Raw genomic sequence first — 27,540 nt, 5'->3', positions numbered from 1 at the left:
CCAGGCAGCCTGTAATGCAGGTGTCACTTGTCTGCAGAAGGTGTAAGATTGGTCCGTGAGGTAGAGAGCAGAGAGGTACTGTGTGCCAAGTAAGCCTGACTATCGGGGACAAGGAGGGAGTGAATAGAGGCCACGGTTTGCTGAGTCTTCAAGGATAGATAGGAGCTACGTGAAGGGATAATGGGAAGAGTGTGTTAGGCAGGAAGGTACAGCATATATAAAGCATGATTCATGGGCCTTAACGGGATCAGTAATTGTTCATTAGCACCTGCCTCTTTCCCCTTCCTCCACTCAAGGATGCTGCTGCACCTCTTCTCCAGGATCCAGGTAGGACAACAAGCATGTCATCTTGGAGCCTCCTCTTCTTTCAGTGGCAATGGGAGTTTGGTCCCCTTTCCAATGATGTAAAGTCTGAAATCACCTTCTGGGTTATTCATACACAAAAATGTACAACTGATGGATTTTTGGAACTCCTGATTCGTTTCCACTTTAAACAAAGACCAGGTTTAATGCTTAGAAGTCTGGCCTTACGGATCTTCCCCACCTTCTTCTTTTCTACCATTTTTTATTGTGGAAAAAGGCACATAGAGAAAAGTATATGAAACAATAACATATATAAATGATATTAGCATATCATAGAGCAGATATCTAGGTAATCACCACACAGGTCAAGAAAGAAAATTGCCAGCATCTCAGAAAGCCTATACTTTCCCCTTCCTGGTGAAGACTCCCTTGCTGCCTAGGTAATCACCACCTCTTTTATGTCAGTCCTCAGGCTCTTTCCCTCAACATTGCATTTTTACGATTCAGCCGTGCAGTTGCACGTAACTTGGGTTATTCTTTATCATTACTGTATAGTATTCCATGGCATGGATACCCTGTAACTTATATATCCTCTCTACTGTTGGGACACGTACGGGTTGTTTCTATTTTGAGGCTATTACATGTGATCCTGATGTGATAATTATAATTTACCTCCTGTTTCACATATGTACATATTTCTTTGTATGTGTATTCTTAAGATTAAAATTGATGGGTCAGTTCCCATTGTGGAAACAAGTGGAAACAAGCCCAACTAGTATCCATAAGGTTGCAGGTTCGATTCCTGGCCCTGCTCAGGGAGTTGGGGATCTGGTGTTGCCATGGGCTATGCTATGGGTTGCAGACGTGGCTCAGATCCTGCATTGCTATGGCTGTGGTATAGGCTGGCAGCTGCAGCTCTGATTTGACTGCTAGCCTGGGAACTTCCATATGCTGCAGGTGTGGCCCTGAAAAATAAAAAAAAAATAAAAAACAAAATTGAGAGTTTATAGTTATGCATATCTTTATTTGACCAAGTAATGCTAAAATAATTGGTTGTACCAATTTATTTTTCCCCAATACCTTATTGCTCCACATTCTCACCAATACCCAGTTAACCAACATTTAAGATTTTTAGCTATTTCGGTGTATATAGTGAATTTATGTTTCCTTAATTAATAATGAGATTAAATTGCTTTTTCATATTTGTTTTTGGCCATATGGATTTTCTCCTTTGTGAAATGCCTGATTAAGTCCTTTATCCATTTATTTCTTTGGTTATCTGTCATTTTGGTTTTTTGTTTTGAGGAAGAGTTTTTTAATTTTGCTTTTTGGCTTTTGTTATGTGAAATTCTGTATATATTTAGTATATAAGCCTTATATTTCTTCTAATAATACAAGATCTTAATTTTAACATCAAATTTATCATTATTTTCCTTTCTGGTTAATATCCCTTGTACCCTTGTATAGTATTTAAGATATTTCCCTATCCTAAAGTCATGAAGATATTCTCCTGGATTATCATCTAAAAGCTTTATTTTTTTCCTAATCCATTTAGATCAATAATCTACCTGGAAATGCTTTTTATATGTAATGCGAAGTGTTTTTTCCTCATATCTTTTATTTGGAAAGATAATCCTTCTTTCCTCACTTTTCTATATCTCCCTTGGTCATAAGCCATCTGTCCATATATGCGTGAGTCTGCTTCTGGATTCTAGAAGATATCCGGTGGATTTGATCTTCCTCTTTTTGTTTTATTTTACCTATTTATTAAATTCATACATAATACCTATTATGTGCTAGGCATGCATCTAAACTATGTATTTAATCCTTTTAACAGTCTTAGGTGTGAGATACAGTGAGATTTCCCACTTTACAAATGAGAAAATGGAGGCTCAGAGTTTAAGTAATATGTTAATCTCAGGGAGTCTGTCTTAAGTGTCTATGTTCTTTAATCACAATTATTAATGATGGCCTCAATATAATTTTCATAATCTGCTTGTTTAGATGCACACTATGGCAATTTTAAGTGGAATTGCATTAAATTATAGATTAGGTTGAGGCAAATTGACATCGTTAGAATATTGACTCTTACAATTCATGACAATGGAGTATCCTTCATTTAGATCCTCTTTAATTTATACCCACAGTGATTTATAGGTTTGCTTTGTTTTGGCTGTGCCTGTGGCATGAAGAAGTTCTCCAGGCCAGGGATTGAACCTGTACCACAGCAGCCACCTGAGCTACAGCATTGATGATACCTGGAATTGCTTAACCTGCTAAGCCACCAGATTCATACAGTTTTATATGAAGAGCTTGTCTATCTTTTGCTAGATTTCCAGGTAAGTAATTTTAAGTTTCCCTGTTGATCCTTAGCAATTGTTCTCAAAGTGTAGTTCCCCCTAGGAGTATTGGTATCACCTGGGAACTCATTAGAATACAAATTCTGTTTTGTTTTGTTTTGTTTTGTCTTTTTTTTTTTCCTTTTCTAGGGCCGCTCCCTAGGCATATGGAGGTTCCCAGGCTAGGGGTCTAATCAGAGCTGTAGCCACCGGCCTACACCAAAGCCACAGCAACGCGGGATCTGAGCCACGTCTACGACCTACACCACAGCTCACTGCAACGCTGGATCCTTAACCCACTGAGCAGGGCCAGGGATCAAACCCGCAACTTCATGGTTCCTAGTCGGATTCTTTAACCACTGAGCCACAACAGGTACTCCAGGATACAAATTCTTGAGACCCACCCCAGACCTACTGAATCAGAAACTGGAGAGATGGAATCAAGCAACCCAGGTTTTAAAATTTTTAACTAAAATTTTAGAGCAATCAATTGACAAATTGACATTTGTATTTAGCAGACATACCAAACATTCCTATTAATCCTAACTATCTATAGAAATTATTTTGATTTTGCATATATCATCTACAAATGATTTATTTCTTTATTTCTTCCTTTCCATTCCCTTCAACATTTTCTTTCTTTTTCATGCCTTCGGCACTGGTTAGGAATTCTAATAAAAGTTGAGTAGAAGCAATGTTCAGCTTTTTGCTGATCTCATTGAGAAAGTCCTCAATATTAGGTATGATGTTTGCTCAGGCATCTGGATCTTTTCCCAGGTTAAGGAAGCATGTTTCAATTCCCAAGGGATTTTTTTTCAAAAATCATGAAAGGATGCTGCATTTTATCATTTTTGTTTCTGTTTTGCATTTTACTAAGATGATCATATGGTTTTTATCATTTGGTGAGTCATATTGATTGTTATTTAGATATTAAACCAAGTTTACATTCCTAGAATGAGGCCAGCTTGATTGTGATGTATTATCTTTTTTAATGTATTGTTGGATTTTACTTACCAATATTTCATTTTGGATTTTTGCATCTATTTTCATCAGTGGGATTGGCCCATAAATTTGTTTTAAGGTCTGTTTCAGGTTTTGTTATCAAGGTTTTGGTGACCTCACAAGACAAGTAAGATTGGCGTTATTTCTTACTTAAAAAGTTTAATAGAATTTATCAGTGACCTTATTCTGATGTTTCTTTGAGGTATAGAGTTAATTTCTTTAATAGCTAGAAGAATATTCAGATTTTTTTATCTTACTATGTTTGTTTTAAAGAGTTGTGATATTCTAGGTATACATATATTTCATCTACCTTTTCAGATTTATTTTAATAAAGTAATCCATGTGTTGAGTTTATTAATCTTGAAGGATTAATAATGGTGTCCTCTTTTCAGTCTTGGTTTTGGTTACTACCTTCTCTGTTTTCTTAATTAGTCTCACTAGATGTTTTTTCAATTTTATTAGTCTTCAAAAGTCAGTTTTTGGCTTTTTTGATCCTCTGCTGTGTTTGTTTTCGTTTGTTTGTTTGCTTTTTAGGGCCACACCACGGCATATGGAGGTTCCCAGGCCAGGGGTCCAATCAGAGCTGTAGCTGCTGGCCTACACCACAGCCACAGCAATGCCAGATCTGAGCCGCGTATGTGACCTACACCACAGCTCAGGGCAATACTGGATCCTAACCCACTGAGGGAGGCCAGGGATTGAACCTGCATCCTCATGGATGCTAGTCAGATTCGTTTATGCTGAGCTACGACAGGAACTCCCCTGTTATATTTTTGTTTTCTACTCTCCTTATATCCTTATTATTTCCCTCCTTCTACTTCATTTGGATTTATTTTGCTGTTATTCTTCTTCTACAGCTTTGATACGATGGTTGCTTAGCTGATCAATTTTAGCCTTTATGATCATAATCTTTGACTTCTTAGGTTTGGATATAAATTATTTTCATCAGCATTCAATACGAAATAGTTTCTGGTTTCCATTTTGGTTTCTTTGTGACCCACTGGTTACTTAGAAGTATATTTATAAACTTCCAAATACACATGGATTTTCTCATCTTCTTGTTATTGGTTTCTAGATTGGATGGCATTCACAGAACACATCTGTATGAGTTCAGTTCTTTCAAATTTGTGGGAATTTTTTATGGCTCACAATATGATCATGTTTTTATAAATGTTTGGTGTGCATGTGAAAAACTCCCTATTTTGCAATTATTAGGTCAACTGTTTTACATATGTTCATTATATAAATTCTCCTGTGTTGTTTAAATTTATATATCTTTATTGAGTTTTTGCCCAGCATTTATGACAGATAAGTTAAAAATTTCTACTATGATTTGGATTCGCCTATTTTAGTTATGTCAATTTTTATTTTATAGAGTTTGAAGCAATATCATTAGGTGCATCCAAGTTTAGAGGTGATTTATGCCCCTGGTGGATTGAACCATTCAAAAAAATTGTTTTAAAGTGTTCTCTGTGTTTCTAATAATACATTTTGCCTTAATAGCTGCTTAATTGACAGCAATAGAGTGATGTATAGGTCAGTGTTTCGTGGTATGTTTTTTTCTTGCAACCTTTTGGAATCCTATAAATGTTTCTAATATAAATAGCATGCAGTGTTGTTTTAATCCACTCTGACAGTATTTACCTGTAATTGAAGCATTTAGTTAATTTACATTTAATGTAATTGTGAAATATATTTGCAGTTAAGTGAACCATCTTATTATAAAATTTTATTTTTCCTAGATTTTCTTTCTTTCTTTTTTTTCTGACTGTACCTACGACATGTGGAAGTTCCTGGGCCAGAGATCGAACCTGTGCCACAACAGTGACCCAAGCTGCTGCAGTGACAATGCTGGATCCTTAAGCCACTGCACTACAAGGGAACACCATAGATTTTCTTTGTTTATGTTCTTTTTTTTCCCATTATTTTCTTTCTGATTTTAATGGAATAGTGAAGTAACTTTTCCCATTAGGAGTTCCCTGGTGGCTCAGCAGGTTAAGGATTCTTAAATTGTGTTTAAGAACTCATTCACTTACGGTTGTCATTGCTGTGTCATGGGTTCAGTTCCTGGCCTGGGAACTTCTGCATGCTGAAGACATGGCCAAAAAAAAACTTTCCCCATTAATTTGGAAGTGTATACTCTTTTACCATTCTTTTATTGAATACACTAGATGACAACTTGCATAGTAAAGTTGTGCAGGTCTACTATGCATTGGTACTTTTATCATCTTCCCAGACAATGCAAGAATGTTTTGGACTCATTTTAAATCTGTCTACTTCTCTCCCAACCTATGTGCTAGTTGTTGGATTTTCATTATGTATCAATGTTAAATCTCACAGGAAAGTACTGTTTTACACAGCCACTGTTCATTTAAATATACAGTTAACCCTGTAGAACAACATGGGGATTAGGGGAGCCAACACCTCCACACTCAAAAATCTGGTTATAATTTTACAATCACTCTTCCCTATATGTGGTTCCATATTCATAGATTTAGTCAAAAGTGGATCATTTAGTACTGTAGTACATATTTATTGTAAACAAAAAGTTTATTATAAGTGGGCCTGCACAGTTCTAAACCATGTTTTCAAGGGTCAACTGTATAAACGTTTTTACCATTATCATTGCTTTTTGTCTTTTTTTCCTGCATTTTCAAGTTCTCATCTGGGATCATTTTTTTCTTAGACTAAAGAATATCCTTTCATACGTCTTTAAATTGTTCTACCCTTAATTACTTCAACTTTTGTTTGCCTGATTGAAAAATGGTAGTTTTGCTGGGTATGGAAATTTAGGTTGGTAGTTACTTATTTCAGCTCTTTGAAGGTGTTTTTCCATACCTCTTGTTTCTATCATTTCTGTTAAAAGGCCTTATTTTAATGTGTATTTTTTCTACTCACCATTTTTAAAGATTTTGTATTTGTCTTTGGTTTTTAGCCATTTTACTATGCTGTGTCAAGGGCTGGTCTTCTTTCTCTATTCTTCCTGCTTGATGTGTGCAGAGCTTTTTGATCTATATAGCTTGCTACCTTTCATCATTTGGAAAATTCTCTTCAAATCTGCTTTTGCAAATTCTCTCTCCTCTTGGAACTCCATTTATACATATTTGACCCTTAACTATGTAGTCTGTATTTATTGCTCTCTTCTCTACAATCTCTTTATATTTTTCTCCTAGATATTTTCTTACCTATTTTCTAGTTTATCATTTCTCTGACTTTATTAATTTCATTATTGCATTTTTCAGTTCCTATTTGATTCTTTTTAAATTCTGCTGTGTCTTCTTATATTTCTCTGTTCTCTATTAAATTTTCAGAGTTGTCCTTTTATTACCTTGAACATTTTAAACATATTTATGTTAAGCTTTACATCTAAGGGTTTTTTGTTTTTGTTTTTTGTTTGTTTGTTTGTTTGCTTTGGTCTTTTTAGGGCCACACCTGCAGCATATGAAAGTTCCCAGGCTAGGGGTTGAATCAGAGCTTCAGCTGCTAGCCACAGCCACAGCCACACCAGATCTGAGTCACATCTATGACCTACCTCTACAGCTCATAGCAATGCCAGATCCTTAACCCACTGGGTGGGGCCAGGGATCAAACTGTGTCCTATGGATACCAGTTGGGTTCATCACTGCTGAGCCACAACAGGAACTCCTTTTTTTTTTAATGAATTCTTAATCTGTAGACACTATATATATAGGTCTCTTTCTGTTGTTGGTTATTTCTGTTGATGCCCATTCATGTTGCTCTGTCTTGTTTGCTCAGTTATTTATTTATGCTGTATACTCACATCTAAGGTAATTCTCATTTTAAGAACAGATCAACTTTCTATTTGTTAAGTTATGGTCTTTGGTGTCCTAGCCCAAAAGGTGGGAGTTTTGTTAGAATCCTCCAAAATTGGCATTTCTGGACCCCAACCAAGTTCATCTCCCTAGCTCTGTGAGGCTGTCCAAAGTGTTGTTCAAACTTTTAACTTCCTGTTGTGGAATCAGTAAACATTCCTATGTGTTTAAATGGTTCTAAATGACCAGATCACTACTCCCGAGTTTCTGCCTCCTGCTACATTTTGACATAGAAATTCATCACTGCTTTTTTATTTTTCTGGTAACTTAAAGGAGATATGTTTTATATTTTGACCAATTTTTCAGTCATCATTACCAAGAGAATTGTCAGCATTAACCTTTTCCACCTTTATGCCTTTTTCTGATAACCCTTCACTCACTTTAATATGGCTTCTGCCTTATTTCATTGAGGCTTTTATTAATTTTGCCACCAACATCCTTGATGTTGCCAAATCTAATGGACCCTTTTCAGTTTTCATGGTTCTCATCTTCTCAGCAGCATTTGACATAATTCTTGTCTTACAGTACTTTCTATATCTTAAGGTTTGCCTTCTGTATCTTAAGATTTTCTACTATCTCAAAGACAGTCTTCAGTTTTACTAACACTTCTCTATCCAATCTGTATTTCCTCTGTGCATTTCTTATAAAAAATTTTACATAAATGTGATCATAATTGCTTCATTTTTACTAACACTTCTCTATCTAATCTGCTAAAACTTTTTTTCCCTTGAATTTGGTTGCCCCCACCCCATTGTCAACCTCATTCTCCACCCCCATTCATGTTAACCTGTTTGTAACCTTGCGTATTTCTCTCCATGCTTGTATAATCATATACAGAGAAAAAATATGTATAAAGACATAATACAGGTTACATAGAGTGTCTTTTTTTGTTTGTTTTTTTGCTTTAGCTTTTTTAAAAACAAAATTGGACTATTATGCCCATTCTTCTGCAACTTGCTTGTTTTCGTTGTTTTTTACTTTAAGTATTTTAATTTAAAAATACTTATGGACATCTATCTCTCCAGTTCATTCTTCTGAATGGTATATCATGGTATATAATAATTTATTCAGTCGTTTCTCTGTAGATGAGCATTCACAATTTCCAGGTTTCCCCCCACCCCACTATGCACAATGCTGCAGTAAACGTCTCTATAAAAATTTCCTTATGCTGATACTGATGGCTTTGTTTTTGTTTGTTTTGTCTTTTTAGGGCCATACCTGCAGCACATGGAGGTTCCCAGCCAGGGGTTGAATCGGAGCTGCAGCTGCCGGCCTATGCCACAGCCACAGCAATGCAGGATCTGAGCGGCATCTATGACCTACACCAGCACTCATGGCAGCACCAGATCCTTAACCTACTGAGCGAGGCCTGGGATCAAACCCACGTCCTCATGGATACTTGTCAGGTTTGGTACTGCTGAGCCATAGTGGAAACTCACCTGATGGCTTTGTTTTTATGGGACAGTTTCCCAGAGAGAAGAGTGTGGCATGGGTGTGGTTGTGTGTATGTGTGTGTGGGGGGGTGTTGCTTTTTAAAACTTTAAGTATGCTTTAAAATCTTGAGGAAAGTTAATCAGTCACACAGAATATAACATAAATATGTAAAAATCATATAGATATATAGCTTCATTAATTTTCAACCTCCAAAAGAGCATGCACATCAAATAGAAAGTTTCCAACATGGAAATTTCTCTCATGTTCCTAATTAATAACCCCCTCCAAAATGAACATTATGTGGACTTCTAAGACCACGTATTCGTGTCTGCCTATTTTTGAACTTATATAAATGGGATTTTTGATTTCATCAATGTCAAATGGCTATCCTAAGAACTTACATTACGTATTTTTATCACCGAAGTGTGAAAAGGTACCCTTTCTTCCACATCTCAGACAGTGCTGTCATTGCTCTTTTAAATCTTGTTTATGGTTTTCATTGCTAAGAAAAAAAATACCCTTTAACTATAAACTAATTTGAGCATTTAAAAAGTATATTTGTTGGCTATTTAGATTTCCTTTTCTGTAGGTAGGCTGTTCATATCCTCTTTCATTTTACAATTAGCCTGATTTTTCTTATCAATTTTAGGGTCTCTCTCTCTCTACACACACACACACACACACACACACACGCAATCTCCTTGGTCATCTATATTACAAGTCCTTTCCCCAAATCTATTGTTTGTATATTAGCTTTGCCCATGGTATCTTTTACCATACCACTTTACATTTCTAGATAGTCAAATATGTATGTCGTTTGTTCTATAGCTTTAGGATTTCCTAATTTAATGAAGATCTCCTTTGCTCAAACACTGTAGCCCTCTGGGGTTTAATCTTGGGCTCCCTTCTTCTTTTTTTTTTTTTTTTTTTTTTTTGTTCTCATCAACCTAGTTGATGTTATTCATTCCCATTGCATTGAATCTCCTCTAAACACTGATGATGCTCACATGTATATCCCATCCCAGACCTCTGCTTGGAGCTGTAGTTATACAAATCTCACCCCTTGCCATCTGTGAGGGCCATGCTAGGTCTTAGGGGATAGAGCAGTATGTGGTCCCTACCCTCAGAGCTGATTAGAGGAAGCAGATGCTATGTGACATGGAAGCAATGACTGGAAGCTTGCTGATGTAGTGCACATTTTGTACTGCTATCGGGGAAAGACTGCAGCCAAAGAATTACATATCTTTAGAAAATGAAAACATTTCAATGGAAAGATAGGCAAAAGATATGAAAAGGTTATTCTTGGAAAAGGAAACCTGAATAGCCAGTAAACATGTATGACACTCAACTAGTTAATTGGAGAAAATTAAAATGAGATAACCATTTTTAAAAAATGATTGTAATGGCAAAACTCTAAAATCTTAAATATCAAGTTTTAAAGATATGAAGGAAAGAATTCTGCTTGCTGATCAAAGTTTATAGTGGTACAACCACCTCTGAGAGCAATTTGGCAAAAAGGAGATGCACCTCCTTTTTCATTTAGAAGTTCCACTTCTGAGTATACCTAGACAGTGCTTCTCACTCAGTCTTTGATGCACATAAAAATCACCATGGGGTCTTGTTAAAACTCAGGTTATGATTCTGTAGGTTGGAAAGATCTGAGATTCTTAATTTCTAACAAGCTCCTAGGTGATATCATTGTTGCTGGTCCAGGGACACAGTTTAAATAGAAAGACAAGGCCTAAGAGAAACTGGAGCATATCCTCAGGGGACACACAGAGAGACACAAAGATGTTTATTACAGCTCTGATGGTATTAATGATCATCTGAAAACTACTGAGGTGAGTGGATGGCTAAATTCCTGCAGTTGAATGCAAGAGTTAAAAGGACCTGGAGTTGGGAGTTCCCCTCATGGCTCAGTGGTAACGGACCCAACTAGGATCCACGAGGATGTGGGTTCAATCCCTGACCTTGCTCAGTGGGTTAAGGACCCGGCGTTGTTGTGGTATAGGTCACAGATACAGCTTAAATCTGGCATTGCTGCAGCTGTGGCAGAGGTTGGCAGCTATAGCTCTGATTTGACCCCTAGCCTGGGAACCTTCCATGTGCCATATGGTTCCAAAAAGCAAAAAAAAAAAAAAAAAAAAAAAAGACCTGGAGTTACATGTATCAACCTGGATAAATCTCAAAACCAATATTGAATGGAAAAATAGCAAGTTGCTAGAAAACTCCATAGAATGCAACTTTTTTTTTCCCCATACCCAGGGCATGTGAAAGTTCCCAGGCCAAGGATCAAACCAGGGCCACTGCAGTTACCCAAGCTGCCGCAGTGACAATGTTGGATCCTTTACCAGCTGTGCCACAGGAGAACTCCTAGAATGTAACATTTAAAATTTAAAATAACTATTTTTCAGGGAAATATGTCTACATAGTGCATGGGAAAGATAAAAGAGTAAGTCCCTGATAGTGGTTACTTGGGCATGGGAGGGGTGTGGGAATAGGGGGGGCACATGATTCTTCAGCTGTAGGGCTTTAGTTATTAAACTGGGTGATAGGTATACCCAGCTAAAAAATACACCTTGTTATTTTCTGTTTTCTGTACATCTAAAATATCTCATTAACAAAACAAATAGCCGTATTTTTTAGGTTGGAGAAACTGAGGCTCAAGAACTTAACCTTGCATGCCAAACTTCAAACCTAGGCTGTACTCCTTCCTCATTACCATGCTGCTTTGAATGAACAAAACAAAAAACATGGGCTCACCAAGTCAAAGGCAAACTACGTTCCCAAGGCTGGATCTCCAAAAGACTTACTCAAACTGGATCCCCATGTTTGCTGAGGTACACAGTACATACTGCAAAGCACAGTTTTGACATGTAAAAGGGCCTAAAAGTAATTGCTTTGCTTGCAGACGTGGAACAAGACATTTTCGGCACCAGATAAAATATGGCCATTAAAAGAAGCCCTTTATTCAAGGAAAAAGAAAACCACAAAACCCAAACACTTGAAAGCAAACCCAAAAACAAGTTTAATAAGCCTCAGAAGAGTCCCTCTTAGTTCACTTCATGGCAGTGAAGGAAAATTTGTGGGTGGAGTTGGGAGATTAGGGGATAATTTTTGTAAAGGTGGCATGCTGACCTGCCAGTCATTAAGACTTCAGATAGGAGTTCCCATCGTGGCGCAGTGGTTAACAAATCCAACTAGGAACCATGAGGTTGCAGTTCGGTCCCTGCCCTTGCTCAGTGGGTTAACGATCTGGCGTTGCCGTGAGCTGTGGTGTAGGTTGCAGACACGGCTCGGGTCCCGTGTTGCTGTGGCTCTGGGGTAGGCTGGTGGCTACAGCTCTCATTAGACCCCTAGCCTGGGAACCTCCGTATGCTGCGGGAGCGGCCCAAAGAAATAGCAAAAAAAGACAAAAAAAAAAAAAAAAAAAGACTTCAGATAAGACAAATGCCACAGGAGGAAGTCAAAGACTTGTTTTATTTTATGTATTATGGTTGTACTCATGCGTATGGAAGCATGAGTTGAATCCGAGCTGCAGCTGTGACCTACAGCAGAGCTATGGCAACATCAAATCCTTTAACCTGTTGCTTGGGTCCTCTGCAGTGACCCAAGCTGCTGCAGTTAGATTCTTAATCCACTGCACCGCAGTAGGAACTCCCAAAGTTTGATTTTAACATGCTCACTCTGCCACCACGCCATGTTGCCTGCCTGGGCCACCTCCCCTCACTGCTCTCCTGCCACTTAGTTCCTCTGTCCTGATGTTAGAATATGGTTGTGCCTCTGATCTGTCCCAAATCTCTTAGAAATATGTGAGCAGCAGGGAGAGAGTAGTAAAGCTCATGGATTTAGTGTCAGAGAAACCTTAGTTTCAATCCTAGCTGTACCAGTACTAAACAGCTCACTAGACTTGAGACAGTGTCTCTAGGCCAGTGCGGTCCAACAGAACATGGTGTGATGATGGAAATGTTCTGTGTCTGTGCTGTCCAGGGTGGTAGCCACAGCCTCCTGTGACTGCTGAGGACCTGAAGTGAGGCTAGTATGATAGAGAAATTGATTTCTTAATTGTATTTTGTTTTAATTTAACTTGAATAGCAACATGGCTAATGGCTACCATAGTGGACAGAACAAGTCTACAAAATAGAGAATTCCTCCTCTTATGGAGGATCCCCCTGTGATAATGGACATGAAATACCCTGATAAAAGATGCTACCTTTGTGTGTGTGTGTGTGTGTGTGTGTGGCCACATCTGTGGCATGTAAAAGTTCCCAGGCCAGGGACTGAACCGGCATCACAGCGATAACAACCCTGGATCCTTTCACTGCTAGGTCACCAGGGAACTCCAGAAGGCTCTACTATTAAACTATATCCTGCCTTGAAAGACCTTCAGAGAAGAGCACCTTATATACCACCTGCTTTAAACTAGAGAGATAACCTATCTGCGTAGGTTAAAAATATACAAAGCCACCATTTTTAGAAACACTAATCAAGCCATACCAATTTTGTTTTATAGTATTTATTATAGTAAAAGTTGCTCTTGTAAAACATTAGTGATTTTGGTCCACAACTTATTTTCCATTTAACTTTAGAACATTTTACATTATTTATAAAATAAACTGCAATTCTTATGATACATAATTTTTTTTCCTGACCCTTGGAACACTACAGTTTCAAGTAATTAAAAAATAAAAACATGGCAACTAAATGTACTGAAAAGTACATACTGGACATATTTAATTACCACAGTAATTTAAAAGTCTTGATCTTTACTTCTTAAGATTAAAATTCATTAATGTGAAGTCATTAAGGAATTTCTGCGATTTCTCTATTATCCACAATGAGTGTATGAATAATCCCTTCTTTCCGCTTCCCACTACTGACGGCTTTTATGTAACAGTCATGGTTCCCAATACTGAAGTGAGTTTCAGTCCCATCATCTACAAACTCGCCCTAGGCAAACAAAAGAAGGAGGAGTTAGTGTTCCAGAAACATTTATCTCTGTCTAGAGCATTAACACCACCTAAAAAGGGTAGTATAATGAAGCACATACTAGTTCAATGTTAAGCTTTGCAAAATTAAAGTTAGATGCCTGTATTTAGATACTTTAATATCTGTGTTAAGAAATGAAAGTTTCTTACTTTGTATAACCTTCAAGAATCTTCAGTTTCAGAGGGGAAAAAAAGGACACATGGCTGTCTATAACATATTCTATGTAGACAATATAGACTTTTCAAAAGTAAAAATGATAAACCTGATAGCATTAACTGTGATTTATTCTATATGAAAATGATTTACATGCATTATTTCATTGTATCTTCATAATAAGCTGACTGCAGTATGGTTATTTATTTATTTATTTTTGCTTTTTAGGGCTGCACCCGCAGCATATGGAGGTTCCCAGGCTAGGGGTCAAATCAAAGCTGTTGCTGCCGGCCTACACCACAGCCACAGCAACACCAGATCCGAGCCGCATCTGTGACCTACACCACAGCTCACAGCAACACCGGATCCTTAACCCACTGAGCAAGGTCAGGGATCAATTCTGCAACCTAATGGTTCCCAATTGGATTCCTTTCTGCTGTTCCACAATGGGAACTCCTGACTGCAGTATGATTATTATCCACATTTTATATATGAGGAAATTGAGGCACAGAGTGGTTAAATAACTTGCTGAAGGCCCCCTTCAGTAAGGGATGTAACCATCCTGAAAATCTGATTCTCCAGGGTATAGGTTGCTTATAATAAATACCAAACACTACTAAGTCTAGACTTGCTCTGTCCAGTACAGTAGCTGCACATGGCAATTACGCATAAAACCTGGTGAATCTGAAGTGAGATATATTGTTTAAGTATAAAATAAACATTGGATTTGGAAGACTTAGAATGAAACAAAGTAAAACAAGGAGCTCCCTCTGTGGCACAGTGTGTTAAGAATCTGACTGCAGTGGCTTGGGTCACTGCAGAGGCACGGGTTTGATCCCCGGTTCTGCACAGTGGGTTAAAGATCCAACATTGCTGCAGCTGTGCTATAGGTGGCAGCTGCAGCTCGGATTCAATCCCTAGTCTGGGAACTTCCATATGCCGTGGGTGCAGCCATAAAAAAATTTTAAAGAGTGTAAATAACTAGAAACTTTATATTTATTACATGTTAAATACTATTATTACTGGTTTAAATCAAATTTTTATTAAGATAAACTTCACCTTAAAACTTTTAAAATCTGGCTACTAGAAAAGTTACATATGAAGCTCCCATCTGTGGCTCATATTATATTTCCATTGAACGATACTGATCTAAAGTAAAAAGACAGGCCAAGATAGTACAGAGAAGGAAGAACAGGAGGCTTAGATAGGGATAAAAAGAAATTATGCCAGAAAGCAAAGGAAGCACCTTCAGACCTACAACTTGGCTCTGAGCTTCCTGGCAGCCAAAGCAGACAGAGCAAGGCCTTGTAGGTAACATTTTCTAACCAAAGAAGGCACAGGAGGCGTCAGGCAAGGAATCTGGCCAACACTGAGGTGTACTGACCACCATAAGGACCGGGGGTGCTTTCCTAGAGTCCAGTGTGTTCTTTTCACCTTTTTTTTTACACTGAGCTTTGAAAAAGCCTTCAGATCATACTTCCGTCAAAATCAATTTAGAGGGGAGAGCGAGGGTTGAATAAGGCAATCCCTGTAAGTAGCTTCATAGCAATTTGACAGATATATAATCATCTTGGTCATGATGCTTTGAGATGAAAAGGAAATGGAGAAAATAAACAGTAATGCACAGGCACAATGAGCAGGTGTGCACTGTGCTGGGGAAGGCTGCCCAGATATGCAGCTGCCAAAACCACCCTGCAAACTAGGTTATAGTTACAATGAGGAGGCAACTGGCTGAGAAAGAGCTAGTGTCCAAACATTTGTGTTTCTTCATCAATTACCAAGGTGCAATGACCTTGTAAATGGATATTATTTTCAACTTATTTACAACTACATTCTTAAAATAACATTCTCTTTTCATTTGCACTGCAGAATTCCTGGAGGATGGGAAGGAATGTGATCCCAAACTGCTGAGTCTCCAGCTAGAGAATTTCAGGGTAGGAAAGAAAGCACGGGAAGGCCCACCAGGTGTGGCATTGGGCACACAGTAGGTACCCCATCCGTGTTAGTGGTAACTGAAACTGGTGAAAAGGGGCCATAAAATACTGAAGAGCTCTCCAAGCCTCTCTACATAAAAGTCTCCATGGGTGGATTTAACTCGGAGGGTGGCTTGAGCTCTGAGGATCAAGTTTGAGCAAGCCTTGGTTAAACTTCCTTTCAAAAATTAATACCAGGGAGTTCCCGTCATGGTTCAGTGGTTAATGAACCTGCTATCCCTGAGGACTCGGGTTCAATTCCTGGCCTCACTCAGTGGGTTAAGGATCCTGAATTGCCATGAGCTGCAGTGTAGGTTGCAGACACGCCTTGGATCTGGCACTGCTGTTGCTGTGGCTGTGGTGTAGGCCGGCAGCTAAAGCTCCAATTGGACTCCTAGCCTGGAAACCTCCATATGCCGTGGGTGCGGCCCTAAAAAGTCAAAAAAATTAATACAGGATTAAGAAACAGAAAAGCATTCATCTTTCTAACTTTGGATTTCTGGCTTGGGCACTTCCTTAGAAGCAGCTAGCTACAAGACCAAGAGGGTTCTCTCTAGTCTGCTGAAGAAATTCATCCTAGACCTTCCCTCCAAGCACATCTCCTGACCTTCCCAGACTCGTAACAGATAAGGGAGATTACGACAGCAACTACGTGCAAACTAGCTAAAACGTGCCAGGGAAAAAGAGCCTAGATCTCCAGCCCTGGAGTTCATGTCCAAAGCCAGCATGAGAGGAGATCCCAAGTGATGGTACACCCCCAGCTTGCCAGCTGACCTCATAAACAGGGGAGTTTCCACTCAGTGATTTCAGCTCCTAGTCCCACACCCCCTGCTGTCCAAGACTGTCTCTGCTTCACTTCCTCCCTATGCTGTGCTTCCTTCCCACTTGAAAAATTCACCCGTCTTCACCCCACCACAGTCATAGCAGTGCAAACAGTTGGCAGCTAAAGCCCAACACACTGGGGATTTCTTTGTGCTCAGCTACAGAGTGGGGGAGCCTCCTGGCACTGCTAGTCTACAAATTCCACTTGTCTTCTGGGGTTTGTGACAGTGCCCCTTCCTGTCTGTCTGGGTGTCATCTGATGTTGTGTGCATCACTTCTTTTCACCACTTTCGCTTTTAGAAAAGTACTATCTTCTTTGAGGGTATGCTGTAGAGGCTTTCTATTCAGAGGTGCAACCTGTAGACCCACAGCTCTGGCATCAGCCAAGGACATGTTAGTATATGCATTTTAACAAGATCCCAGCTGATTCTATGCAGGCAAGTTTGAGAAACAGTGGTGTATAAAGCACCACTTTCACATGGATAAACACAGGAGGATGCAACCTCTGGGGAGGAATTTTTTAAATGTGAGAACTCTTTGTAGGACAGAGCCCGGTCCAGGAGAGGAAAGGTAGAACGTGAGGTTGGTACCAGTCATGACAAACTCCCACCGCCCCAGGCACTGCCCAGGAAAGGTCTTCAGATTTTGGACAGTAACTTCATCTCTTCTTTGTTTTTAACCAAGAGGATCTTCATTAATTATAAAATCTCCATAATAAGGAAACACAGCAATGTTTCAACTCTTTTTTTTGCACGTGCGGAGAGTAAGTCAAAAGGTCAACTTACTGCCGTCTCCATTTTTTTACCATTGCACCAGACATCCATAGTGTCTTTTTCTGTAAAAGTAACAGATTGAAAAAATTACTATCTATGATTTAAAGATAAAGTTAACTCTATTATTTTAAAAGATTGAAAACTTGGATTTCGAAAATTCCATTAACTTTCATGGCTTTGAAACTCTTCTAACTTTGAAGCAATTGTGTTTATTCTTCATTCACAGACAAAATCAAAATGAAACCAGTCTTTTAAGAGAAAATTGTGATCCCAATAAAAATTTGGGTGTCATACGAGCTTTGGGTGTCATAATGGAGACAGAGAAGAGGGACCTGGGTATGCATGAGGGGTCCAGGGGTCAAATGTGCCTAGAGGTCAAGGCCGAGAAGCCTGTATGCTGACAAGCTGTCGACACCAGGAACAGGATTTTTTTCTCCCTGCACCTCGAGATGGGAGCATTATTTAGAAAGTTCAGGAGTTCCCGTCGTGGCGCAGTGGTTAACGAATCCGACTAGGAACCATGAGGTTGTGGGTTCGGTCCCTGCCCTTGTTCAGTGGGTTAATGATCCAGCGTTGCCGTGAGCTGTGGTGTAGGTTGCAGACAAGGCTCGGATCCTGCGCTGCTGTGGCTCTGGCGTAGGCCGGTGGCTACAGCTCCGATTCAACCCCTAGCCTGGGAACCTCCATATGCCGCGGGAGCGGCCCAAGAAATAGCAAAAAAGACAAAAAAAAAAAAAAAAAGTCCAGAGAGGACTTGGAGCTGAGCCAGAGGGGTCCACGTGATATGGGAGGGATCACCCCAATGGCATCCTGTCTAGGAAGCATCCTCGACCAGTTGATGGGAAACCCAGCTCATCCAGACACGATCAGGGCACACCAAGCTAAAATAAACCCCAATGGTGGTGACAAGTAGAATTCTGTTTAGTAGGCCTACTGAGCATGTATGTGCATGTACTCAGATTTTCTATAATAGCTATTATTTACATGCCTCTCAACATCATCACTAATCCAGAAGCCATAAATGAAACCACAGGCAACTGTGCAGAAGGAAGCAACAAAACAGACTAAAGAATCCCCAAACAGCAGCCCCAGTTCTAACCAAACATCTGCGGGGGGAGGGGGGGGCAGATGTGAAGAGCATCTGGACCAGAAGGGGGTTTTCCACATCCTGACAGTGGATGGAGTGTGGGAGAAGCATGGAGGGGTCTGAAAGGGCTACAGCAGTCTGGGCCCCAGGACCCCTCAGATGGAAGCAGCCAAAGCTCCCTTCCAATACATCTACATTCAACCAGTTCTGTAGAGTCAACTACCAATTTACAGGAAATATTAAAGTCAGAAAAACAGAGGAATGCAATCGATAAAATCCAGACCACAGCAAACTCAAGAAAAACTGACCCAGCTTCCTCAGTTAATAAACTATACGAGAGTTATTGGTTTCTTCTTTTTTCAACTATGTGCATTTAATACTTGATAAACATATTTCATTCTTTAAAAACATTTTTTTAAAGCTATTTGCTAGCATTCATTTAGACTGCAGACTGTCCCGACAGCCCCCAAGACTGTAGCCACTTTAAAGGCATCGGCAAAGTGTCTTTATCTGTGTATCCTCAGGTACATTAACTGCCGCTTAGGAGGCACTCAATATTATCCAAATAAATGAATCAATGAATCAACAAGATTATCTAAATAGTCTTAACTCAGTGATATGAGAAGCAGGAAATACAAGGAGTAAACCAGAAGAGAGAAAAGGTAGTAACTAGTAAATATTTGTCTTGCAAGTTTTGTAAACCCAATAGAAACAGAACACAGACCAATCTGTGACAACAGAACTTAGCCGAAAGACCAATGACCTACTTTTTATTTTATTTTATTTTTTATTTTTTTTTAGGACCACACCTGCAGAATATGGAGGTTCCCAGGCTAGGGGTTGAACTGCTGCCCACAGCCACAGCCACAGCAAGGCAGGACCCAAGCCACGTCTGTGACCTACACTGCAGCTACAGCAACACCGGATCCTTAACCCACTGAGCAAGGCCAGGGATCAAACCTGTATCCTCATGGTTATTAGTCAGATTCGTGTCCACTGCGCCACAATGGGAACTCCCTAATTTTTATTTTTGATTTACTTTATGTGGAATTTACTTTGATGATTATGATCTGCAAAGTCCTAAACCTACCGCCACCTAGAGAAAAATCCCCTTCCCAATGATGGATTTTAAATTTCCGATGGCCCTTAGACATGCTTTAAAAGAGAAATATCAAATAACAACAAATGTCTAGGTCACATTTCTTTTTTTTAACCATCCTCAAATCCACCACTATAAAAGCTGGCTTTCATATATTTTATATATTAATCAGTCGATTCAATGAATACTTCATTCCCACAGGACATATGAGAAATACACCTGCACTTACACTCTCTCCTATTCAAAGTTCCCATCAAAGGTCTGGACAGTTAGAGGAACTACTTAAATGGCCACCATAAAAAAAAGCCAATAAATTCTGCAGAAACTGCTCTTACTTACCCAACACAACTCTAAAGTCCTCATTATCCAACTGCAGTACCCAAGTGTTGGTGGTTTTTGATCTGCTCTCCATATACTTCTTGAGACTCTTCCCATTAATTTCCAGAGTATATTCATAAGCAAAACCACTGACAGCATCTATATTTATGGTTGCTTTTGTCTTTGCGGCTCCAACACAGAAGGTTTCTTTGCCCACTAATTTGAACATCCATTCTTTTCTTATCTCTTCCTAAGTAATAAAATACAAAAGTTAAAAATACACAAGTGGAAAAAATTTAATATTTAACTTTAGAAATAATATAATTAAAGGGAACAAATGATAATGCTATTTATATGTAATTTTATTACTTCATGATGCAAGGGTTTTAGAAAATAAAGGCATTTTCAAGTTTAAATATTATGTGTTACAGACTATAAATTCCATAACTATTATTAGTTTTCTTTGTACATCAAAGTGATATAGGCCAAAATATAAAAAAGATAACCACTGTAGGAGAAAAGCCTTAAATTCACATATGAAGAATCTACATTAGCAAAATCAGGCTTCTCTGTACATTACATTTACAAAGTAACATTTTTTCCCCTACCTTCCCATCTACATATACCACTCTTTTGCCTGATGTGGTCCCATGTTCAAATTCAATCTTATGAACTCCATCACTTAAAGCAACATCCCAAACGGCTACGAGATCTGTCATTTTTTCCAGGCTATAAGGAGGGCTAAGGAAATAAAATTAAGCAATTACAATAGGGCAATGCAGTAACAGAATAACCAATTAATCCTTCCAAGAAGAAAACATCAGATTTTTAAAATATTTAAGTGATATTACCTAAGAAAGTCTACTTACAATACATGTAACTATCTTCTCCATCTTACGCATTCTTCTTTTAAGATGAAATTACTATATATGGGTATGGTCGGATAATTCCAAACAAAGTCACCTTAATATTAATAGGATTAAGAATCAATTAGTTGATCCACAATAGTATTCTAAGCTAAGCCACAGAATAATGCTTGGAAAGGTCAGGAAAAGTTTCTAATTCTCCCTCCTGTCACTTATAAAATAAGTATTTAATTTTAGTTTCTCTTTTTCAGATCCAATCATTCTAAAGCAAGAATTTTCAAAACCTTTCATACTTAAACCAATAACTAGGGATTTGTTTTAACAAAAAAGGTTCTAATTTGTAATACAAAGACTGAGAAAAAGAAAAGTCATGGAAGAAATGTCCTATAATAGAGATTAAAATGTTATGGAAGATAATACACTTGTTATTATTACAAGAAATCTTATTTAAAATGTAAAGGATTTCTGTTTTGTCAAGTTTCTGGCACAATTTATATATATATAAATATATATATATATATATATATATATTTTTTTTTTTTTTCCTCCTTTTTAGGGCCGCACCTGCAGCATATGGAAGTTCCTGGGCTAGGGGTCGAATTAGAGCTGCATCTGCTGGCCTATACCACAGCCACAGCAACGCCAGATCCTAGCTGCATCTGCAAACCACACGACAGCTCATGGTGATGCTGGATCCTTAACCCACTGAGTGAAGCCAGGGATTGAACCTGCATCCTTATGGATACTAGTCAGTTTCATAACCTGCTGAGCCACAACAGGAAGTCCTAAACAATATTTTTATATGTATTTTTTTTTTTTTGGCTGCACCTTCAGCATGTAGAAGTTCCCAGAGCAGGGACTCAACCTGAATAGTAGGTGCGACCTGAGCCGTAGCTGCAGCAACACTGGATCCTTCCTTAATCCACCATATGGGAACTTCCTATATTGATATTTTCATATAAAATATATCATATATGTATCCTACATGACTCACCTATTATATATAATGCATATATAATATATAAGCAATATTTTGATATTGATAGAGATTTTTTGCTTTGGGAGAAGTAACATTTCTTACAGTAATGATCATAGCTAACGGTTATTCAGTCCTTACTGTGTGCCAGTCACTCTTCTAAGGGCTTGACACATTAACTCAAAGAATTCTCACCATGAGAGGGCTGCTATTATCATCTCTGTTTATAAATGAGGAAACTGAGGATCAGAGAGACTGTTTGTCTAAGGTCACAACGACAGTATGTGGCAGATGGGATTTACTTTATTTATTTATTTTTTTGCTTTTTAGGGCCACACCTGAGGCATATGGAAGTTCCCAGGCTAGGGGTTGAATTGGAGCTACAGCTGCCAGACTATACCACAGCCACAGCAACGCAGGTAATTGGGTTCGTTAACCAGTAAGCCATGAAAGGAACTCCAGGCAGGTGGGATTTAAACTTAGCACTCTTGGCTCCAGAGTCTGTTCTCTTCACTACATCCTACACTTCATTCACTTGAATCTCCCTTGTATGCTCTAAATCAGAGATGGGAAACAGGTTTTATATCATTTTAAAGTGACTGCCAAGAACTTTGTCCTGAGAGAGATCTGGAGACCTTATATCCAGTTCTGTGGGAAAGGATGCCAGGGTAGTGGTGACCACCAGCATGCCACCCTTGCTCAAAAATCACAGAAAAGCAAAACTATGCATTCTGCAATATTATAAAACATGTCCTTAAAAAGTAGCCAGGATAAATACTCTTCTGAAGGATTAAAACCATCTTGGAAGATTCATAAGCCAGTTTTATTGTAAAATAAAACATTTACCTTTCGTCATCTTCAAAGATAGGACTGTCATCTCCAGATGCCATGGCTGGCAAAATAGTCTTTAATCCAATTAGCGGCCAGGAAAGAAAAAAGCAGAATTGCAGCAAAGAAAGATTGAGAGCAACAAAGATGACATGTGCAAAGGATTTTTCTAACTTTGCAATCCTTTTCTTAAATTGCATGCAGTTTCTGATGAAACAGCTTTTACATACAATAGAATTGCAATCTCTAATTTTCAGGGAAAGAAGTTAAATCATGCAAATTAGCCACATTTTTCCTGTTATGGATTTATAATTTCCTAAAACTAGAGAGTAGACTCTAGTTTACTTCAAGGATCATACCACGTCAGAGCTGAAAGAGACCTAGAGCTCCTCTGGGTCCCGTGCTTCTCAAACTGAGAAGAAGCCCCAAGGGTATGAGGCAGTAGGTCAGGGAATACATAAAACTCCAAGATAAACAGAATGCATCCTCTGGAAGCATCAATGTTACAGGGTGATAACAAATTTAAAATGCAATCTTCATATTAAATTTTAGAAAGCTATATTATTGAGGAATATGTAAGTTTAAAAATTTTTTTAGGATAACTTCAGAGAAATGTTGAGCTTGCAGGAAGCAGCCAGGGATATGTTAGTTTGCTTTACGAAGCTAGTTAGCTAGAATAAACTTAATTTGCCCACTTACTCAAGCCCACTTATTTTACTATTGCCAATAATGAATCCACACAAGTTACATGGTTTGCTCAGGTCACTAGAGGTGCCCAACTAGAGTTCAAAACTCCTGTGTAATTAACTAAACAGAATCTGGGCTGTAATGCTGATTAAGTTTTACTGCAATTAGAAGCACACACAATACTCACATGCATAGGAAACCCTCCACATTTAAGAATTTGGGAGTAGCAGTTGTACCTCTGTCAAACCTATTGAAAAATAAAGTTCAAATATCTTTTGCTCCTAAGATCTACTCTCGTCTAGCCTTCGCCTTATAAATGTTCAAGGATGCTTTCTCCTTGTAAAAATGGGAGATTGTCAATTTTTTTAAACTGGAAACAGCTAGAAGCCACAAACTGCTTTTTCTTTTTGTTTTTGTTTTTTTTTAGGGCCATACCTGCAGCATATGGAAGTTCCCAGGCTGGGGGCAAACCGGAGCTGCAGCTGCCGACCTAAAGCACAGCCACAGCAATGTGGGATTCAAGCCTCGTCTGTGACCTACACCACAGCTCACAGCTATACAGCTGGCCTATGCCACAGCTACAGCAACACCAGGTCTGAGCTGTATTTGCGGCCTACACGGCAACTTGGAACAACACTGAATGTTTAACCCACTGAGCCAGACCAGGGATCAAACCCACATCCTCATGGATACTAGTCAGGTTCATAACCTGCTGAGCCACAATGGGAACTCCCACAAACTGTTTTTAAAAAGACATTAAAGAAGAGCTTAGCATCCATAAAAGCAATGCAATGGGCAAAGGAAAACTAACAATTTTAGAATTAAAACTAGGTTCAAAACACTTTGTATCTAAAATAAATCTCTTCTTTTTTTAATACCTTATATATCTGTGGATTTTTCTAGTTTTAAAAATATCTCCTAGGGTATCTCCCAGGAAAGTGGAGGGTATCCTGCAACTATAAAAGCAAAGAGAATAGACAGCAATAGAGGAAGCCAATAGCATAATATAAACTTGGATAAGCATCCTTTGCAAATCAGAGTAGACTTTGGATAATACTCAAATTTTGCTCTACAACTTTTAGAGACTCCAGGAAGTTCAGTATTTCAGCATTTAAACTTGAAAGAATTATCCAGTTTCACATTAAAAGGAACCTTAAATATTATCGTACTAAGATAAGGCATGGTACCATCTGTGTGGTTTGTTTTGTTTTGTTTTGTCTTTTTAGGACCACACTGGCGGCATATAGAGGTTCCCAGGCTAGGATTCGAATTGGAGCTGTAGCCGCTGGCCTATGACACAGCCATAGCAACACTAGATCTGAGCCATGTCTGCAACCTACGCCACAACTCATGGCAATGCCAGATCCTTAACCTACTGAGCAAGGCCAGTGACGGAACCTTCATTCTTATAGATAATAGTCAGATTTGTTTCTGCTAAGCCACGATAGGAACTCCCAGGCATGGTCCATCTTAATCATAATAATATTTCATATAAAGTATAAAACAAATTAGAAAGGAGGTTAGAAATCAAGATCATGTAAAAAAATTTTCCCCTCAACTATTAAACATTTATTCGTACATTCAACATTTATTTATGGAGTGTCAGTTTAAGGTGTTGCAAAAGTTTTGGAAATACTGGTGATTCCACATCATGAATGTACTTACTGCCACTGAATTTTACATTTAAGAATGGCAAATTTTGTCATTTATATTTTACAACTTAAACTAATATTGTAATACACAAAAACACCACAAACCACCATTAGATTGTACCCTTTAAATGGTGAATTGTATAGTATATGATTAATACCTAGACAGTTATTATTAAAAAAAAAAAAAAAAAAAAGACCCCGGTGCCGGGCTAGTAGTGTTTCCTGAAATATGATTAAACCTATAAGAGATGATCACAGCTGTCTCTGTCCCTGATTTCTACCTCAGTCATTTGAATAATGAGAAATATCTATCACACACAGATCCCCAAGTTACAAATTGGACTTAATAAACACATGTCATATTCTAGATGTATCCACCATGCTCATAGTCATCAGCTGCATACACGCCAGGCAGTGACCTGGGCACTAAGCTCAAAGTGAGAGACTCTGGAGAGACCAAAAGAAGATTACAGCACAGCCATGGGATTGTCCTTGGAAAGAGACACAGTTAAAAACACAATGGGCCCTCAGAGAAAGGATCCAAATGGGTGGGAAGGCCAGGGAAGGCCCTGCTTTACAGCTTGGGAGAAAGGAATTAAGCCACTGTCATTTTTAAACTCTTACATGTACATTTAATTATCAGGATCATGTGACCAAACTGGAAAATGATCATTACAAAGAAAAATTCCCTCTATTTCAACACGAACTTTGAAAAATGTAAATGAAAAGAATGGAAACACAAATGCCATTTATTTTCACTGATAAGGACTATGTCACTCACTTGAAACTTTGTTTCAAAGAAAGCTTTTGCTTTTTAGGTCTGCACCTGTGGCATATGGAGGTTCCCAGGCTAGGGGTCAAATCAGAGTGACAACTGCCAGCCTACACCACAGCCATAGCAATGCCAGCTCCAAGCCGTGTCTGCAAACTACACCACAGTTCACAGCAATGCCAGATCCTTAACCCATGGTTCCTAGTTGGATTAATTTCTGCTGCACCCTGACTGGAACTCCTCAAAGAAGCTTTCTGAGTGACATATCAGTGCAGTATCGAAATCCCTTCCCTAGCAACACAACATCCATGTTTCCGAGTATGACTTAAACATTAAAACATTTCCACTGTCTAACGCCAGCTTGAATTTTGCTTTAACTTAGGTTTAATCATATTGGAGACTGTAGTGGTTTATCCAAGTTAAACCTAAATCATTTTTAAAATTGCTAATGTACTCAGAGTTCCCTTCCCAGCAAAAGCTCTACATGAGGCCGCCGCAAGGCAAAACAAAGATGTGTTGAAGCTGTCCCCTTGATCCCTTGTGAGGCACTGTGAAGTCCAGCAAGGTGTGAACCACTATTCCCAAATGCAAGGCCCCCAAAGGAGAAAAACTTTTCTGAGCCACGGACAAGCATTACAAGGGATTCACTCTAAACAAATAATCATGCTCTAAACCCCTAGATGGAACTTTACTCAATGAACTGCTTTTCAAAATAGCTAAGAACTGAAAACCACCTGTATGTTGGCCATCAGGAAGATAATCCATTAAGTAAATCATGGTCCTGCCACTCGGGGCCGGGGCCAGGAGCGGTCAACCTGGCTCACACCAGGCTGTCTTGCGCGGCCAATAAAAAGGATGGAGGAAAACATTAAAAGCCACAGGCAGACGCATGGGATGTACTAGGACAAAGAAGCCTATCTGCAGCCCTTTATGATACAGGTTCTGCAAAAATACAGCCTGCTCATGTTTATAAGAGGAAAGGGACTGGAAAGAAATACACCTTAATGTTAACCCGGTGACTTCCAGGAGTGGGGACTTGGTTCCTGCACTTCCTTCCTTGTGCTTTTCGGCTCCACTTTCCCGACGGCAGGAAATATGAATTTATAGTCGGGAAGAGGCCGGAGTCGCGGTTCTCAAGGCCTGGCGAGGACCGGGCGCCCCGCCGCCTGCCCGGATCTCCCCGCCACCCACCGCGAGACGCCAGGGCCCGGGTCTCACCGCGGGATCGCACCGCCACGGAGACACCACCCACCGCTCGGCGCGCTGGCTCCCGCCGCCGCCTGGAGATGGCGACCGCCCGCGACGCAGCCGGGGCCGCGGGGGGTGCGCGCGGGGGCTTCCGGTCCGCCCGGGTCGCCCCACCTGGGCCGCGGGGCTCACCTGTGCTCCGAGGGCCGCGGGTACCCGTGGGTTTCTCCGACTCGGCCACTTAGGCCGCGGGGCTTTGTCCCTTCGCCAAGAACCCGACGCAGCCTCCGCAGAAGCGAGCGAGAGCTCGGCAGGCCAGAGTCCCGAGAGCGCCGACTCTGTCGCGCTTCAGGTCCCCGGGGGTGCCTCGCGCAGGCCGTTGCCCGCCTCCCCGCGCAGCGACCCAACCCCCGCCCGCTGGCCCCGCGGCCGGCTTAGCGCCCTCA

The 27,540-nt window shown here is 39.5% G+C and overlaps 1 protein-coding gene across 14 annotated transcripts; it reads right to left on the bottom strand.

The window, feature by feature from the left end:
- Positions 1–13,411: 13,411 nt before the first annotated feature.
- Positions 13,412–27,425, bottom strand: FAIM (Fas apoptotic inhibitory molecule). Of its 14 annotated transcripts, none has more exons than XM_084986841.1 (7): positions 27,287–27,425; positions 22,814–22,872; positions 20,995–21,088; positions 20,734–20,866; positions 20,147–20,375; positions 17,634–17,683; positions 13,412–13,861 (listed from the first exon to the last, which is right to left on the bottom strand). In XM_084986841.1, exons 4-7 carry the CDS (start codon positions 20,842–20,844, stop codon positions 13,715–13,717), a joined length of 537 nt encoding a protein of 178 aa, XP_084842967.1. In that variant the 5' UTR covers positions 20,845–20,866; positions 20,995–21,088; positions 22,814–22,872; positions 27,287–27,425; the 3' UTR covers positions 13,412–13,714.
- Positions 27,426–27,540: the final 115 nt, after the last annotated feature.

This window comes from Sus scrofa, chromosome 13, assembly GCF_054392235.1.
Source record: "Sus scrofa isolate SSC_HxYL_T2T_F1_AM1 chromosome 13, Sscrofa_HxYL_maternal_Yorkshire_Landrace_v2.0, whole genome shotgun sequence".
Lineage (NCBI taxonomy): Eukaryota > Metazoa > Chordata > Mammalia > Artiodactyla > Suidae > Sus > Sus scrofa.
This window is presented reverse-complemented; position numbering and strand designations above follow the sequence as displayed.

What these genes read in the sequence shown, in the direction of transcription:
- FAIM (XM_084986839.1), bottom strand. An exon ending in TGGTATATGTAGATGGGAAG is followed by an intron (nt 20,376 to 20,733) that starts GTAGGGGAAAAA and finishes TTTATTACTTAG; the next exon opens with GAAGAGATAAGAAAAGAATG. An exon ending in GGACTTTAGAGTTGTGTTGG is followed by an intron (nt 17,684 to 20,146) that starts GTAAGTAAGAGC and finishes TTACTTTTACAG; the next exon opens with AAAAAGACACTATGGATGTC.